Source organism: Ricinus communis, chromosome 7, assembly GCF_019578655.1.
Source record: "Ricinus communis isolate WT05 ecotype wild-type chromosome 7, ASM1957865v1, whole genome shotgun sequence".
NCBI lineage: Eukaryota > Viridiplantae > Streptophyta > Magnoliopsida > Malpighiales > Euphorbiaceae > Ricinus > Ricinus communis.
In genome coordinates this window covers 23516144-23532620 of record NC_063262.1, presented here as the reverse complement: position 1 = coordinate 23532620, position 16477 = coordinate 23516144, and the positions used below count along the sequence as shown (strand labels likewise).

The window sequence follows — 16477 nt, the reverse complement described above, 5'->3', positions numbered from 1 at the left end:
AAAAATAGGACATACTATAAATTCGTAGTATAATTCTAACTTAGATCAATAATTATTTACTTGATTAATCATAAAAAAATTATTTATATTAAATTTTTTAATATACTTTTATGCAAAATATTTTTTTTAAGGTAACTAATGTCTCAAATTTAGTACTCGCAAATACACAAACAATTCCTATAGTAAAGATAACTTCACTACGATATCGATCTCTCAAGGAACTATGATGCAACTTATTATATAGACTAATTATCAATACAAAATAATAAAAGTAAATCTAAATATTCTAAACTAGTATTTTGAAAGAATAATATTTATAAAGTAAAGTAACTAAATAATAAATAAATATGCAAATGCAAATATTTATAATTTAAACTATATGTTAAAAAACAGTATTTAGCATAGCCATTTGCTTAGTAATTCTTTTATTTTACTTTAAGCTTAGATTTTAATGAATGAATAGTGATGTGTCCTTTTTTTTAGTCATTCAATCTAATAATACAACTAAAGTTTCCTATACCTATATAGATTGAAGCAAAATTGGTGTCTTTAATACATTCAACCTAAATATGTTCAAACAATTGCTATTACTAAATTAATATGATGGTTAATTAACAATAATAATTGAAACTAATAAAGATATGAAGATAAAGAAATCATTCATAAAATAAATAAATAACAAAGTTTGTATAAAAATAAAAAAGCTAAACTAAACACTTATGAAAATTAATTTAACATATTTAACACAATAATCATAGTATTAAATAGAAAGACATAAAACAATAAAATAAAAATTCTTTTTAGACCTAAAATTTTTTCAAATAAGAAGATGATCAGTCCTCATTTTCTACTTCTTGAAAAAAAGAGTAATGAGAATTAAATTATAGTGTTTATAAAAAAAATAATGATGAACAAATGCAGAAAGCAGATAAAAAAGATATATCCTTTCCCTTTTTAGAATTAGACTTATAGAAATATATATAGTAAAGAATATCTCTAAATAAGTTTCTCTAGAAATATATACCAAATATAAATCTAGATAATTTTATTTTTATAAAATACTATTTCATAAATAATTTTAATTTAAATTCTAATAATTATATAAAATAACTAAAATATGTCTCTTTTTAAGTTTTATAATTTTCTGTCAATACATGCATTTTAATTTTAATGTTGAGCCTTCTCGAACATGTCCAAGTAAAGCACAGATAGTTCATATGCTCCCTTCTCGCCTATCTTTTCTTCAAAATTTGGCGATTTATTGGGTAGCATCTGATATAATCATTTCTCTCTATCTCCTTTCGGGTACGTGCTGTTTTTTTCTTTTTCTTTTTTTGCGAGTCCTTGAAAGGAAAAAAGAATTGGGTCTTCTCTTTATGATGGTGATTTAATGAGTCTAAGAATCGAGTCTTTTATCTTCAATCAACAGATTGTTATAAACCCACTTATTCTTTGGCTAATTTTTGTTACATGGTTAGGTTTTTCTTTTCTCTGTTTGTAATGGTGACAGTGCTGTTTTGCTGTTTGAATTTTGGAGGCCAACTGACTGACTGTAAATTGGAGTACATACTATATGTTTGTTTCTTTATGGTGTACTGATGTTATACTGATGCAACTATAAATTATTTGTTTTAAAAAAAAAAATTTGTTTTGTTCAATTTAAAGCTAGAAAGATTTGGTTTTGCTTGGAAACTCTATTAATTGAAACTTTACTATATCCTTCATTACAAGTATGCAAGTATGAACTAATGGAATTAACGAGCTTCACTCTGTCTTACTGTTTCTTAATGGCAACCATGAGCGGAACTTTGTTTCATTCCCTCAATAATACCTGTTGAAATTTGAGGTGTATTTATGCCTTCTTGTCAACTAGTATGTATGTCTCATTCATTTGGTAGTTTAACATTCATCAATTGGCATAATGTATTGGTGCTTGCAAGAATTTATTTGACTGATATGAACTTGAGAGGCATAAGGATTGAAATAATGTCCAAACTAAACTCTTTTATGAAAATGTGAAATTTGAAACATTTTAATGAAAATTTGAGGAACATGCAAGATTGTCAGATGCGTTCTAACTTTTTCATATCATAGGAAGAGCAGCAGGTACTTTATCTCTATATAATCCCAGAGTTCACTAATGTGACAACAAACCCACTTGGTCATTCATATGGGATGCATAAATTGCACTGCTTAGTAGTGTTTGACTCATTTCATGTCCCATTATGAGCACGTAAGGGTATCCTACTTCCTCTTTTTTTCTTTTTTTGGTGGATGATCTAACTGATATCCTAATTAATCCATTTCATGAATTTGCTGTAGCAGATAAAGATTTCTTCCTTGTCCTGAGAGAAAGTGGTGTAGACTATAAAATACAGTTGTTGTGGAGAGGTAAATAATACAGAATCTGCTATGGTGTCATAATAAGCAACTCAAAGTGTTAATCTATAAGCAATGTACATCTCCTCTTTTTACTAGGCTTCAGAGTATTGATGGGAACAAAGCGCACTAGGACTGCTCCACAAACTGAAAATGTTGACCAACTTTCAGTCCCACCAGGTTTTGTATCTCTGACGTCCTTTAGGCTGAGGAAAGTAGAAAATAGTGATCAGACTTGTAACTCCATGGGCTCTGCAAGTGCAACCAAAGGAGATCAAATCCAGATGGATGCAGCATTAAATGAGATTGAAGTCGCATCACTGAAGAGATCTATTCAGCATCGGCCGTGGATGCTTGACTACCAGAAAATGCAAAACCAGGAGGAATCTGATTCTGAACCAGTCGTTATGGTTGTATATCCATACTTTTCTTTTTCTTTTTCTTTTTTTCCTTATTTTATCTTTCTTTCCTCTCCATTTTTGGTTTAATGTTTATCAATATGCTTTACAATTTGGAAAAGAAATTGAGACATAAAAATAATAAGGGTAAATTGCTAGAAGGATGAACATGCTTTTCTATATGTTTAGTTACAGAAGCAGTCAGAAATAAGCTGAGGTTGATGATTTGGATGTGTAAGATCAGTTGCTCTTATGGTGAAAACAATGGCAGGCTATCTTCAAATCCATAGGCATGGCACTGGAAGCTAATAAGGAAAAGATAAAATTTCTGTACATAATTTTTTAAATGGGTTTTATTAAATTTCTATATTTGAAGGTGAAATTTTGGGGTATAGCCAATTGATATTACTGCAGCGGGAGGAGTGCATGTCTACATATTACTGTCCTATGTTCTCTAGTAAGCACATTAAGTAACTTTGACTGATGTTCTTGCTTATCTCTCACACACAAATCCCTTGTTAGGTACATTGGTACAATGCTTTCAGAAAACTACATACTGAGAACATAATGTGTGAATTCTATATGAAATTTCTACTTTTTGATACCTCCTGAATACAAGTTTTATTTCAATCTTTGTGGATATCTGGATGATTTTGGAAGTTGCCTGTCATGGTCAACACGTCTGTACAGACTTATTGGCTTGAGATATCTTTTCCATTTCCTTTTGGCTGTTAGAATCATAAATACTATATTATATTTATATTATTTCCCTCGCAGAATCGTCCTTCCAGAACCTCCCTCCCAAGAGGGGTTTCTCATGGATGTCCAGATTGCAGTAATTGCTTGAAGGTTTTTATTCACCAAAATGATTTCTTTTTCAAAAAACTCTTGTGATTAGCGAACCATATAAGTTTGCTGTGCCAAACATCTCATGCAAAATGCTTGTGATCATTTATTGAAGCCTTGGAACAGGTAAGGGCAAGGTGGCGTCCTGAGGATGCAAGAAAGGATGTACTTGATGAGGCTCCCTTTTTCTATCCTACTGAAGAGGTGTTTCTTGACTAACTATAATAGATAAACTTCTGCATTTCACTGGTTCGCTTTCTTTTGTATGTTCTGAATCTCATAGTGCTTTAGCTGCTAGAAATCTCAATTCCTGTAAGAGCATAATTTTTAACTGCAGGAATTTAAAGACACATTGAACTATATCACAAGTATACACCCCAAAGTGGAGGCCTATGGAATCTGTCGTATTGTACCTCCTCTTACATGGGACCTTCCTTGCCTTATTAAGGAAAAAAGACTTTGGGAATCATCTTTTTTTGCTACACAAATCCAACGGGTAGATGGGCTTCAAAATCACTATGTACAGGAAAAAATTGCTGGAGTTCACGAAAATGGAACCTGTAAGAGGAGAAACAGCTTCAGATTGGATTTGGAAAGTGGAGTTGATAATGGAGGCACTAATGGTACTGATGGAGTTGGGATCTCTGACATTGAAAGTTTTGAATTTGATACTGGCCCTGAATTTACTCTTGAAACTTTCCAGAAATATGCTGATGATTTCAAGAGTCAATACTTTTGTTCCAGTAGTAAAGTTGTGGGCTCAGATGTGAATCAAGAGAGGTGGGAACCATCATTGGATGATATAGAAGGTGAGTACGGACGAATTATTGAGCATCCTACTGAAGAAATTGAGGTAAGCTCATCAAATATTCAGGTGTATTTTTCTTAAATTTGTTGGACAGCTTGTATTATCTTTCTCATATGCTATTGTAGGTGCTTTATGGTGGAGACCTGGACACTGGAGCTTTTGGTAGTGGATTTCCTACAAAACCTCATTTCTCAGAAGTGTCTGATAATCATGATTATGTGAATTCAGGCTGGAACTTAAACAATACACCTAGGCTTCCGTGCTCTCTTCTTTCTTTCGAAAGCTTTAAAACTTCTGGTGTTTTGGTGCCTCAAATGAAAATAGGAACTTGCTTCTCTTCGTTTTGTTGGGTAAGCTTCAGAATTTTTCATTGCCCGATATTAAGTTGATTTTTCATGATTATTTGCTACATATTCTTGTGGAACCAGTAGTCTGCAAGACCAATCATCAATTTTGACTGCACTTCTCTAAGTTATGAAGCCATCTCTTCCCCTGACCACCTCAATATTCTGGTATTCTTATTCATTCATTTAACTTCACAAAACAGAAAGTTGAAGAGCACCACTTGTATTCACTCTGTTACATTCATTTGGGCGCCCCTAAAATATGGTATAGCATTCCGGGCAGTTACAAAGTTAAGTTTGAGGCTGTTATGAAGAAACACCTACCAGATTTGTTCGTGGAACAGCCTAAATTGCGGGATAGGCCGGTGAGTAATGGAAAACTTGTACTTAGAATGCATCATGCAATAGCGCTCTGCTTTTTCTATATGAAAATGCATCTTCCATAGATGTTATAAGGAGTATTCTGTGTTCTCTGTCCATGTCTCTTTAGCTTATTTGTACTTTCACCATATTATGTTTAACTTATTTTCCTTGCTCTTGCCACTTACTGTGATAAAATATATTCCTTATTTTGTTTCTAAGCTTTTAATTCTTTGACTTAACCTATGTTTGGGATGTGCAAACCTTTCAGATAGAAGTATGTTTAATATGAGTATCCTGTTTCAGGTCTCAAAACTATCCTTGTCAACATTGAAGTCTGAAGGCATACCTGTTTATCGTTGCATTCAGTATCCTGGGGAGTTTATTCTCATCCTTCCAGGAGCATATTATTCAGGTTTTGACTCTGGCTTTAATTGTGCCGAGGCAGTGAGTTTTGCTCCCATCGATTGGTTGCCACATGGACAGCATGTTGTAGAACTCTACTGTGAAAGTAGGATAAAAACTTCAATTTCCCATGATAAGCTTTTGTTGGGTGCGGCTAGGGAAGCTGTAAGGGCACAGTGGGAAATTTCACTGTTGAGGAAGAATACTCCTGACACTTTAAGATGGAAAAGTGCCTGTGGAAAGGATGGTATCTTAGCAAAAGCACTCAAGGTATGTAAAGCCTCAATATTTTTAATTATTTTGTTGCTTATCATTTTGCAACTTCGAGCCGTTTTTGAATATGACATTAGAATACATAGCCGGAAGTCTTGAATTTGTTTAAAGTACACACAGATAAATTGCACTTTTGACGCTTTTATGTTTCTTCGTCTTCTTCTTTCATAGTTCTCTTTTGCTTTTTGACTGCTGTTTTGCCTTTGCCATACTAAGGTCATTTCGAAACTTTGATTGTAACAAGTAGCAACAGGCTTGATATTTTTTCTCTTGCTTCGTCAGTCACGTATCAAGTTGGAAGGCAATAAAAGGAAGTATCTCTGCACCTCTTCTCAGTCACAGAGAATGGACCAAGACTTTGATGCCCTGATCAAGAGGGAATGCAGCATATGCTTCTATGATTTACACCTTTCTGCAGTGCGGTGTCAATGTTCTGCTGACAGATACTCATGTCTTATTCATTCGAAGCAGCTATGTTCTTGTGCTTGGAGTGAAAAGATATTTCTTTTCCGCTATGAAATCAGCGAGCTAAATACTCTTCTTGAAGCCCTTGAAGGAAAACTAAGCTCAGTCTACAAATGTGCCAGAGAAGTTCTTAAACTGTCACTATTCTGTTCCATCTCTGAAATTAGTTCACAAACACCAAGACCCACAAAAACATCGAAAGATAAAGAGCACAAACCCCAACATGCAGCATGGCCCAAGAGTACTGTTTCGAGCATCAAGGAAGATATAAAGGCACGCATGATCCGATCAAGATCCCTGGAAGCACAGAAGCAGAAGCAGAAATCTTCAACATCTATTTTTGCGACAAGTGCAACGCAGAAATCTTCAAAATCTACATTTGCCACAAGTGCAACTGCAAATGATCCTCTTTTGTTATCATCATCCGAAAGCTCCTTGGAGTCGGGGGCATCTGAAAGTAGAAGTGTCTCGAGTTCCTCAGACTCGGGGGCATGTAATAATAGTAAATATCTTTAGGAAATGTATAGTTCTTCTTGCTTCCGCCTTGATCGAGCCTTGATCGAACATTACTGAAAGAGCAAAAACCTACAGCAAGCAAGCACATCAGTGACCTGCTTCCAGCTCAAGCTGGGTTGTGGAGGAACAAAGTAAAAACCAAGCACAGGAAATAGCTATGCGGATTGGTCTATTAACAAGTGTAGATTATTACAGTAGCATCCACCAAAAATGGCGATTTCTTACGATGATTAAGAAATGATCTTTTAGGTGACAGAATTAACAGTTGAATGTTGTCTCTTTCTTGATAATTATTTGTAGGAGGAACGCTCAGCTAGGCCGCACCACTTTGAAGCCAGAACCAAATTGACCCAATTTTTCTTTCCAACTTCTTCACTAAATTAGCGCAAAAGTCACACTTGTTGGACAAATTAGACTCAATTTTGGACGTGCACATAACACATGAAAATGGGGTCGAGTCGAGTTTCATCAATTTTTAATATACAGTGGATTCTTTTATGTATAATAATAATTCTATTATGAAGAAATTAACTATGTTTCATGTTGGATAATTAATAATTTTATTGTTTAAAAATTAATAAATTTTGATAACATTCTTTATAATTATTAATTATTAAAGGAGACATTTCAAGAAAAACTACAATGTAAACAGTTGGTGTAGAAAGATATTTAAAATTATTTTAGAATATCACTTATTGAATTAAAAATTAAATAATTAGTTAGAATATAAACTTATTATTGTATAATAACTTATTAATTTTAACCTTAATATATTAATACTTCTAACATTAAGTAATTAGTACAAAAAGTATATTGATTAGTACTATATCTAGATATTATATGTTTTTAATTAACTGTTTAAAAAAACGTAACTCTTCAATTCTCTCTTTCTGTTCGTTTTCTGTCTCCTCCCTCTTTGTTCTTGACTTTTTCTTCACCTTTCCTGCCATTTTTATCCTTTCCATTTCAAGAAACAACAGTAGAAAGCATTACACAAACAATAAAAGACTTTATTGAATAAAACAACTTTAAAATTTATAATAAAACTTTTTCCCCATCTATAATCAAATATATTCTTAAAATAGAAAGATGGTAAAATACCAATTAAAAAAACTATAAGTTGTAATTAGATCAATATCAATTAAAAGTGGAAAAGAAGAATCATAAATCCACCATGCCACCTTCTATCTAATCTTGTTTAATCACTTTTTACCTTAATTTAAAGTTTAATATGGTCTTAGAGCATATTTATTTTTCAATTTTCCATCTCAGCAAGTCCAATGTTAAAATCTAACATCATAGCTCACCATGCTTCACAGTGGAAAGTTCTTATTTGCTTTTGTCCATAAAAAAAAAAAAAAAAGAAAGGGGGCGAACTACCAATTACAACAATCCCTATTAGACGTGATGATATAGGCTCTCCTCTGATGCTAAATATTTGTATAGCCGTAGCTAGCTTGAGACGCGCTTAAAACTATCATGTTAGCACTAAATTTAAGGCTAAGTGGAGGAGACCCGATCAGAGTGTGGTATGGATGTAGCTCATTTATATATGCTTAATGCTTAATTGGACCAAAATGTATAACTTTTGTATTAATTTAGTATAAAACCTAAAACTGAGTCAATTTGGTTTTGACTTCAAATTTAAACGGTCAATTAATTTTCATTGTTTGTAGCATCAACTAATTTGACCATGCTTTGATCAGTTCTGCTTTATCACTTCCTCCTAAGCCATCTGCCTATGGTAGCTGTTTTCTGCTTTGGGATGTATCTTTCAAGTTAGATTTACATTATACAGCTTTAAGAGGTCATTTCTATATTTCTATAGGAAAATAAGTTAACTGAGGTGAACATCACTCAATTACTTTTTATTTTCTTTTGCTTTTCGACTGCTGTTTTACATTTGACGTACTGAGGTCCTTTCTGAACTTTGGTTTGTGCCAAACAGGTCAGTTCGTGTAGTTGCGTACAAATTTCCAAGGCAATAGAAGGGAAAAGCTTTGCACATGTTCACAGTCACAGAGAATGGACCATAACTTTGATGCTAAAGTATGGTTATCATATACTTCTATGATTTACACCTTTCTGCAGCAGATTGAGATGGGTTTGAAATCAGGAGCAGAAGCTGTTCTAAGTATGCAATAGATTGAAAATAACTTTCGACCAAATTTTCCTTCCAGTTCTCTTGAGAAAGCAAAATCGGGGTTGCCACAACTGATTACTCCCTAAGGGGAATACAAAGATCATTACCAGTTTATTCTGACAGCAAGAAAAATTGAAGCTGACATTGATGAAGCGGGCATTTTCAGCCCCTCCCATTCAGTTGGATGCCTATAATATGAACTTGTATGCTTACGTTATTACTAAAATCATAGTTCCATCATCCATCTACCACATTTCAACTGAATTAAAACTTGAAATACACTATACTTTACAAAACACAATGGTACAAAAGACTCCAGGCCTAGGGGTAAATTCAAGTGTTAATTGAGACAAAGAATCACCCTAAGAAAAAATTTGGAATATTACTAAAGAATTAAGCTAAATTTAATGATCAAAGACCGGCTGAAACTAATCCATGCAGAGTAACAATTCCAATCACGATATTTTGCTGATCAATCACAGGCAAGAATTGTACAGGGGATGGTGGTGATTCCATCTTCTTCATGGCTTCCACTGCCATTGCATCTGGACCGATTGTTCTTGGATTCCTGAAACAGCAAAAGATGTTCAAAGAAAACTTCTTAAGGATTACTTGTAAGCAAGCCAGATTAATATCTCCAACAAAATTCTAACTTTCTGTATTTTACCTGTTGCACATTTCCCCCACTGTGAGCTTAAAGATGGCTTCCCCACTAGCCTTGAGTGTGCGCCGAAGATCACCATCTGTAAATGTTCCAATCAGGTGATATTCTTCATCTATGACAAGCAAGCACCCGCATCCTCTACTTGTTAGCTCAACTAGCTGATCCATTATCAAATCTCCTTCCTTGCAGACTGGAAGCTCATCTTGCTTCTTCATCACATCTTTTACCTACATATATATATCATCAATCAGCAACTTCACATTTTTCATTAACTCAATGCTACATGCATACAAATGCACATAATAACATTGGGGTGTTTTAAGAAAAACTATAGCATGTAAAAAAGGGCCACTATGGTAGAGATGTAGTTCGTCAATGCTGATTTGAAAAAAAACAGCAGAATGCTATGGGGAATGAGGACAGCGAAAAAATCGTAACTTATCATGGCGGAAAAAATTGCATTCTAGGTGCATCAGCCATGAATAATTGTAGAGAAAATTGCTCTCTACATTTTAAGTTCTCATTAATGACAGAGTACCAGTAAAGTAAACCTCAATTGGTACTCCAAATAATACCCAACAGATTAACAAAATGCCTTGTATACTTGCAATCTGTTCATTTCTTTCTCTTCCATGAAGTTGCATTTGCTCATCAAGCAAAATGTGATTGAAAAGACACCACTAGAATATCAAGCAGGTACATCCAAATAAAAGACTTCCAGTCCTCCCACACCAGATATACGCGACAATCATATTCATATGCTATCTATAGCTAAAGTTTCCAAAATGACACTTACCTATCAACAATTATAGGTATTGCTATCTTCAAAACTTTCTCCATTTTTATAGTATCGACAAACATCTGCTAGACCAATACTATATCCATGCCTACACAATGAATACACGCAGGGACTTTCTCAAGTCAATTTAGCATGATGTATCCAACTTAAGCATATATGTAAATCCTAACTTCTAATAAACACACAACAATCCAAAGCCAATATTAGATCACTAGATAAAGAAAAGGATCCATGGAACATCCGATCTAACAGATAAGTCCCAAAAAAAACAAAAAGAACTAAATATATTATTGAAAATCACAAACATCGACAGACCTTAAAAATCAAGCTTTTCCCAATCCTGCCAGCAGGGTGATTAGCAGCATACTCATCTTTACTCAAATTCCGAGCACCCATAAGCGCAATGGCAACAGTGTCACCAAAAACCATTTGTATCGCCGTAGAAGTAACAGGAGCCAAATCAAAGGGACACAATTCTCTCTCCAAAGGCAAATAAACATTCATATCAGAAACCATCGCTAATGCATTGCCTTCAACAGAAGTAACAGAGACGAGGAAAGCACCTTTAGCTTTAGCACAAGGCACAAGCCTTAACAACTCGTCGGTATTCCCAGATTTACTAAACATAACAAGAATGTCACGCGGAGTGAGGATGCCAATGTCGCCATGTAGTGCATCGACAGGGGAGAGAAAACCGGCGCGAATGCCGAGAGAGACTAGGGTTTGCGAGATTTTATTAGCGACGAATCCGGATTTGCCGACGCCGGTGAAAAGAATTGTGCCCCGTGAATTCAGGAGGGTCTGGGTGAATGATAAGGTCTGGGAAATGTCGAGGTTCTGGAAGAAGTAGTTAAGGTGGTTTTGTTGTGATTTGAAGAGGTTGAGAAGGGTGTTTTGGTCAATCTGAGATTGGGATTTGGGATCAGGAATTGGTGACGGTAGGTCAAGTGATCCCATTGTTGGATCTGTGATGATAAAACGAAAGAAGAAGAAGAAGAAGAAGGATAGATCGAGAAGTGGTTTAAAAATGGAAGCTTTTCTCTTTTTTCTTTTCTTGAGGATATTTATTTTTAGTATACGCGGGAGAGAGTGGCAGTGTGATTTTATTTTTTGTTCGCCGTTAAATGTTTTTTCGCGGTAAAAATTACTGATGGCGACGCGCTTTGTCGGTGGAGGTGGAGGTGGCTTAATGTAGTTTTGGCAAAAGGTGCAAAAAAAAGAATAGCCCTTAACAAATTCGGGACAACAATTAAGCCCTCATTACTCCATTTCGTCTCAATATCGCCCTTAATATTTTCAAATAAAATTCAAATAAACCCAATTGATAACACAAGTTACTATTCCCTTTATTGCTGGGGTTTAATAAACTTAGTATCCAATAAGAAACAAAAGACATGCGGATATTTTCTATTTCTAATTATACACTCAAAATATAATAGTTAAAAAATTTAATTAAATCTAAATAAATATTTATTTTACAAAATATAAAAGGATATATAAAAATGTTAATTACTATCATTTTTACCATCGCCGCCTTGTATCACCTAAACTATGAAACAACTCCTCTACCACCCACTGTCATTACTTGTAAATCAAATCCACCATTGCTGCTTTTATAACATTGAAAGGAGAAAATTTATTAATGAGCGGCAACGACGAAGAAAAGGCAGGTGACGATAACTGTTAAGTAAATTTCGCAAATACACAGATCACAACAAGTAGTAAAGAGCAAATTTAGAAATTTGTACCCTGTCGACGTAAGGAACCATGGCATTATGAGTATTGTTCCTGTAAGAAGATTGATATCAAGTATCAACCCTAATTGTATTTCCACAATCTAACAAAATTGAATAGTTATAATTAAATAAATAACTAATAAGAAAAGAGAACTTAAAGCTAATAATAATTTATTTTTAAAATTTAATAATTAAAAACTAGAGCTTGAATTTGTTTCACTAACTATTATTCAGATTACAATATATTTTCACAATTCAAATTATTAAATTAGTCAAGAATAATCACTCAAATTACTTAGAGTCTCTTTCGAGCTTATATAAAAATATCAAAGTCAATTACAATCTGTTTTCATGACCACGTTAATTAAATAGGGTTCATTAAGTTCCTTAGTAATTTATTATTCTCTGAAGGATTCATCTACTTTCGTGATCGAGGTTTCTAATTTTTATAAGTCTATGAGCTGATAAATCATGCAACTTTCGTTGTCTCTACCCAAAAATATGTATTTAATCAGGCATAAAATCAAATACAAGAATAAGTAAAGCGACTCATAAAATTGACTGGAAATTAATTCATTGAAAGGAAATAAAGATCCAAACAAGTAATAGGATAGCTACACAAATCCAAACCCTAAGAAGAGTATAGCCATACATGATTGTGGCAACATACAAAAACATAACTAAAGAAATCAAAGAAGGAAAAGAAATAATTGATTTAAACTTTTGAATCTTCATGTAAATATTCTTGATCTCCTTGATTATGTCTTCAAAAGTTATTTCTATGATGGTTATTGTCTTTTAGAATAACTACTTGTCCCTCATTTTATAGCTAAGACTCAAAGGAAATCCTATTTTGCCCTATTTTTCAGTTTCATATGAAAGAAAATTCTCTTTTATTCGACACGGTTGGCACACTACTATATCACGTCCTTTATCTTACGGCACGGTTTGGCACACGTCCATATGTGATTCCATATTATTTTTTACGATTTCTTTGATTCGGGCAGAAGCAGTCACAATTTCAAACACGCCCGTGTGATACCCGTACGTCATACTTTCAAAATCTAGAGGTAGACATGACTTCTAGCTAGGGCTGAGCATGGATCTCGATGATTCCTGCCCGAATCGAATAACCGTACCAAAAAATACCAGAACCGAAATAACTGAAATTTTTTATACCGAATTGAACTGATCCGAATATTTCTTTTCAATTACGGTATGGTACTGGTTCTTTAGTAAAAACTGTACCATAACCGTACTAGAACCGATCCGTCTTGTACTGATCCGGACCAAACTGTAGAACCGAATTTTTTACATATATTTATTAATAATTATTTATATTATATAAATAATACCTATTAAAAATAACTATAATATCATAAAATACTTTATACTATATAAAAAAATTATTATATATTTATCATTTTATATAATTCAAGCAATTGTTATCGAAATAAAAAAAATACTACATATTTAAAATAACTATAATATTATAATATACTTTATACTCTATAAAAAAATATAAATTATATATTAATAAATCATATAGTATACTGATACTAATATACATACTCTAACACTAAATTTATAATTTACTATCTACTAACTTAATCCTAATACCTTTTCTTACCACATACTACAAGCATACACCTAACAATTTGAACACACCGTCTTCCTCTTTAGAATACATCGCCGCACATCCTATTTTGCAATTCAGAAAGACAAAATTCTTAAAGCAAATTTCTAGATAGAAAATCAAAAGGAAAAAGGAAGAAATTCGCTCGCGTAGATATCTTCCTCTTTAGAATACACGGCCGCACCTCTCAATTTTCAATTCAGAAAGACAAAATCCCTAAAGCAAATTTCTAGACAGAAAATCAAAAGGAAGAAGGAAGAAATTGGCTTGCCTAGACGTCTTACTCTTTAGTGCCACACATACTTGGCTCGCAAAAATACAGAAGCAAGAATTTGTTCGCGTAGACGTCTTCCTCTTTAGCGCTCTCTCTTTCCATAATTGTACCGTGGTTGTTCAGTCCCGAATATTTTTCTTTTCTTTTTTACTTTTTTATTTTTATTTTTGATGGGTAGATTGTTGGCTGCAACTGTAAAAAATATTTTATTTTAATAACTGCCATCTACAAAATATTTTTATGCTAGCAGTATCATATATTTTAATGGTTTGTATTTGAATATTGAATGAATTGTTATACTTACAAGTGACTGAATTGCAAAACAGGTTGTTAAGAATGTGATTGCAATTTTAATTCAAATTTTTATGCTACTTTATTTAGGTTGATAATCATATTTTCTCTAAATGTATTTGATTAAAGATGAGATTAAAATTGTATTTTTTAAAATTTTTTAGAACCGAAAATAGCACCGAACCGAACTGTATTTAACCGTAAAAATTGGTACAATACGGTACAAATTCTTTTATGTTTGGTACGGTACTGGTACCTTTAATTTTAAAAGTATCGAGGTTTGATATGATATTGGTGATTTATAGATAACCGAATTGGACCGATCCGTACTTAGCCCTACTTCTAGCACGGCCGTGTATCAAGCCATGCTTCCTGATTCTTCTTTCAAAGTGCAACACGAACATAATCATCCCACATGTTAAGTAACGATATAACTTTTCATGATCGTTTAGATTTCTTTCTAATCTTTCCTATAAAAAAAAAATTATCAAAATTAAATACAAATTTTCTAAATAAACTAAAAGTAAATAAAATACCATAATAATAATATAACTTACATAAACTCCTAATTAAACCTAAATTATTTCTAACTAATGGTAACTAGTAATCTAAATTCATTAAAATTCAACTCAAATACATCCATAAAATTACACACAACAATAGCAACTTTCGCCAATAATTCCTTCTTTAGTAGCAACTGCTAATGACTTCATCTTTACCATCCCAACAACTCTACCTTCTATTCACTGCCGACCGTACATCAAGAATCCCTCTCCCACGAGCTCCTCCTAATCTTCACGCACGCAATCATTCTCAAGAAATCGTTCTCAAAACTCAATCTCATAACAATAGTAGCAGCGTCGCTAAACTACAAACATTGTTCTTCTTTCTCTTTCTCTCTCTCTCTCTCTCTCTCTCTCTCTCTCTCTTCTTTTTGAGTTGGTTTCTAATTAGAGATTTCAATTGTTGAGATTTTGGTTTCTTGTAGACATTTGTGGTTGGAATTTGTTTGGATAATAGGAATCTGAGAAAAAAATAAAATATTTTTTTTGTTTTTCTTACTTTTTTTATTTAATTTTAATTTTAATTAATTTATTTTGATATTTTTATTTTTTTAATTTTTTAAAAGACAAAAGGGCACTTGTCATTGTATTATTAGTGTCTATTTTAAATGGGACCACTACTGATAGAAATTTTAACTCTGTTATCAATTTAGGTTGAATTGAGCTTTTAAAGAATATCAAAGGGCCTATTTAAAATGAAATGAAGCATGAGGATTGAATTGTTTTCCCCCAACTTATTAACTTTTATAAAAGCTTGTCCTATTGCAATACATTAAATCTTATCTTAATTAGTTACAAACGAAAGAAAATTCTTCTATAACCCTATTCAAATTGACATATATATTTACTATCATATTAAATATAACGCATTCGTATAAAATAATATATATATATATATATATATATATTTTTTTTTTTTACTTTTTTCTAAATTTCTTTTGGCCTACATTTTTGTAGTTTATTAGAATTAACACAAAAGCTATATAAAAAACAATCATTTAGTATTAGAGTTGCTCACGATCCGATTAACTAAATATTTAAGTAATTTTTATAAATCTAGCTATTTACATTAAGTAGAACATTTTTCTTATCAACTGGTACGATTTTTTAATTTAAATTTGTTTTCGTGTCGATTATTACTATTATCTTACATATATAAGAATAATATATACAAATTTTATGATTGTATTAAATATCTTAATAAAAAATTTAAAAGCCAAAAGATTGGAGAAAAAAAAAAGAAGAAGAAGAGGAATTTCATTTTATTTAGAATATAATACGTATACAAGCCATATGGTTACCTAAATATAACTATTTTCCAATTCAATTATTTCTTATCTTTTGAAAATTGAAAATCTTAATCTAGTCTATAGATTGAGTTTGATCAGTTTTAATTAGGCTAAGATGATACCAAGTGAGTTGGTAAAGAATAAAGATGGAGTGCTAAAAGCTAAATATGTTGGAGAGTTGGCGTGGGGTAAGTGTACGGTGTGTTTTGTGGGGACATTTTCGAAAAGGGTGGATGGCTTGTGCCTTCCTTGGGGCCAGAAATATTTATTGTGCCGCATATAGAGAGG

General features: G+C 32.7%; 2 protein-coding genes across 8 annotated transcripts; one reads left to right on the top strand and one right to left on the bottom strand.

Annotated features, from left to right (window-relative positions):
• The first annotated feature begins 1116 nt into the window (after positions 1 to 1116).
• Positions 1117 to 7156, top strand: LOC8275987 (putative lysine-specific demethylase JMJ16). 7 transcript variants are annotated; one of them, XM_015727131.3, is made up of 11 exons: positions 1172 to 1305; positions 2095 to 2233; positions 2326 to 2391; positions 2479 to 2789; positions 3555 to 3626; positions 3750 to 3827; positions 3961 to 4476; positions 4557 to 4781; positions 4979 to 5140; positions 5442 to 5810; positions 6096 to 7156. In XM_015727131.3, exons 4-11 carry the CDS (start codon positions 2493 to 2495, stop codon positions 6792 to 6794), a joined length of 2418 nt encoding a protein of 805 aa, XP_015582617.2. In that variant the 5' UTR covers positions 1172 to 1305; positions 2095 to 2233; positions 2326 to 2391; positions 2479 to 2492; the 3' UTR covers positions 6795 to 7156. The 7 variants fall into 7 exon arrangements, with proteins under 7 accessions (XP_048232793.1, XP_048232794.1, XP_015582617.2 ...); XM_048376836.1 differs by lacking the exon at positions 2095 to 2233 and having other exon boundaries at positions 1117 to 1305; XM_048376841.1 differs by lacking the exon at positions 1172 to 1305 and having other exon boundaries at positions 1313 to 2106.
• Positions 7157 to 9128: 1972 nt separating this feature from the next.
• On the bottom strand, positions 9129 to 11557 carry LOC8275986 (probable arabinose 5-phosphate isomerase). Its single transcript, XM_002531993.3, has 3 exons — positions 10716 to 11557; positions 9605 to 9828; positions 9129 to 9505 (listed from the first exon to the last, which is right to left on the bottom strand). Exons 1-3 carry the CDS (start codon positions 11355 to 11357, stop codon positions 9349 to 9351), a joined length of 1023 nt encoding a protein of 340 aa, XP_002532039.2. The 5' UTR covers positions 11358 to 11557; the 3' UTR covers positions 9129 to 9348.
• Between the last annotated feature and the right edge of the window lie 4920 nt (positions 11558 to 16477).

Excerpts from the sequence above, each read along its gene's own strand:
- LOC8275987 (XM_048376836.1), top strand. The coding sequence starts at position 1,155 with ATGCATTTTAATTTTAATGTTGAGCCTTCTCGAACATGTCCAAGTAAA. Across the intron at positions 2,392-2,478 it reads AATACAGTTGTTGTGGAGAG|GCTTCAGAGTATTGATGGGA; the intron begins GTAAATAATACA and ends TCTTTTTACTAG. Across the intron at positions 2,790-3,554 it reads ATTCTGAACCAGTCGTTATG|AATCGTCCTTCCAGAACCTC; the intron begins GTTGTATATCCA and ends TTTCCCTCGCAG.
- LOC8275986 (XM_002531993.3), bottom strand. The coding sequence starts at position 11,357 with ATGGGATCACTTGACCTACCGTCACCAATTCCTGATCCCAAATCCCAA. Across the intron at positions 9,829-10,715 it reads GGAAAAGCTTGATTTTTAAG|GTAAAAGATGTGATGAAGAA; the intron begins GTCTGTCGATGT and ends ATATATATGTAG. Across the intron at positions 9,506-9,604 it reads GTGGGGGAAATGTGCAACAG|GAATCCAAGAACAATCGGTC; the intron begins GTAAAATACAGA and ends TTGCTGTTTCAG.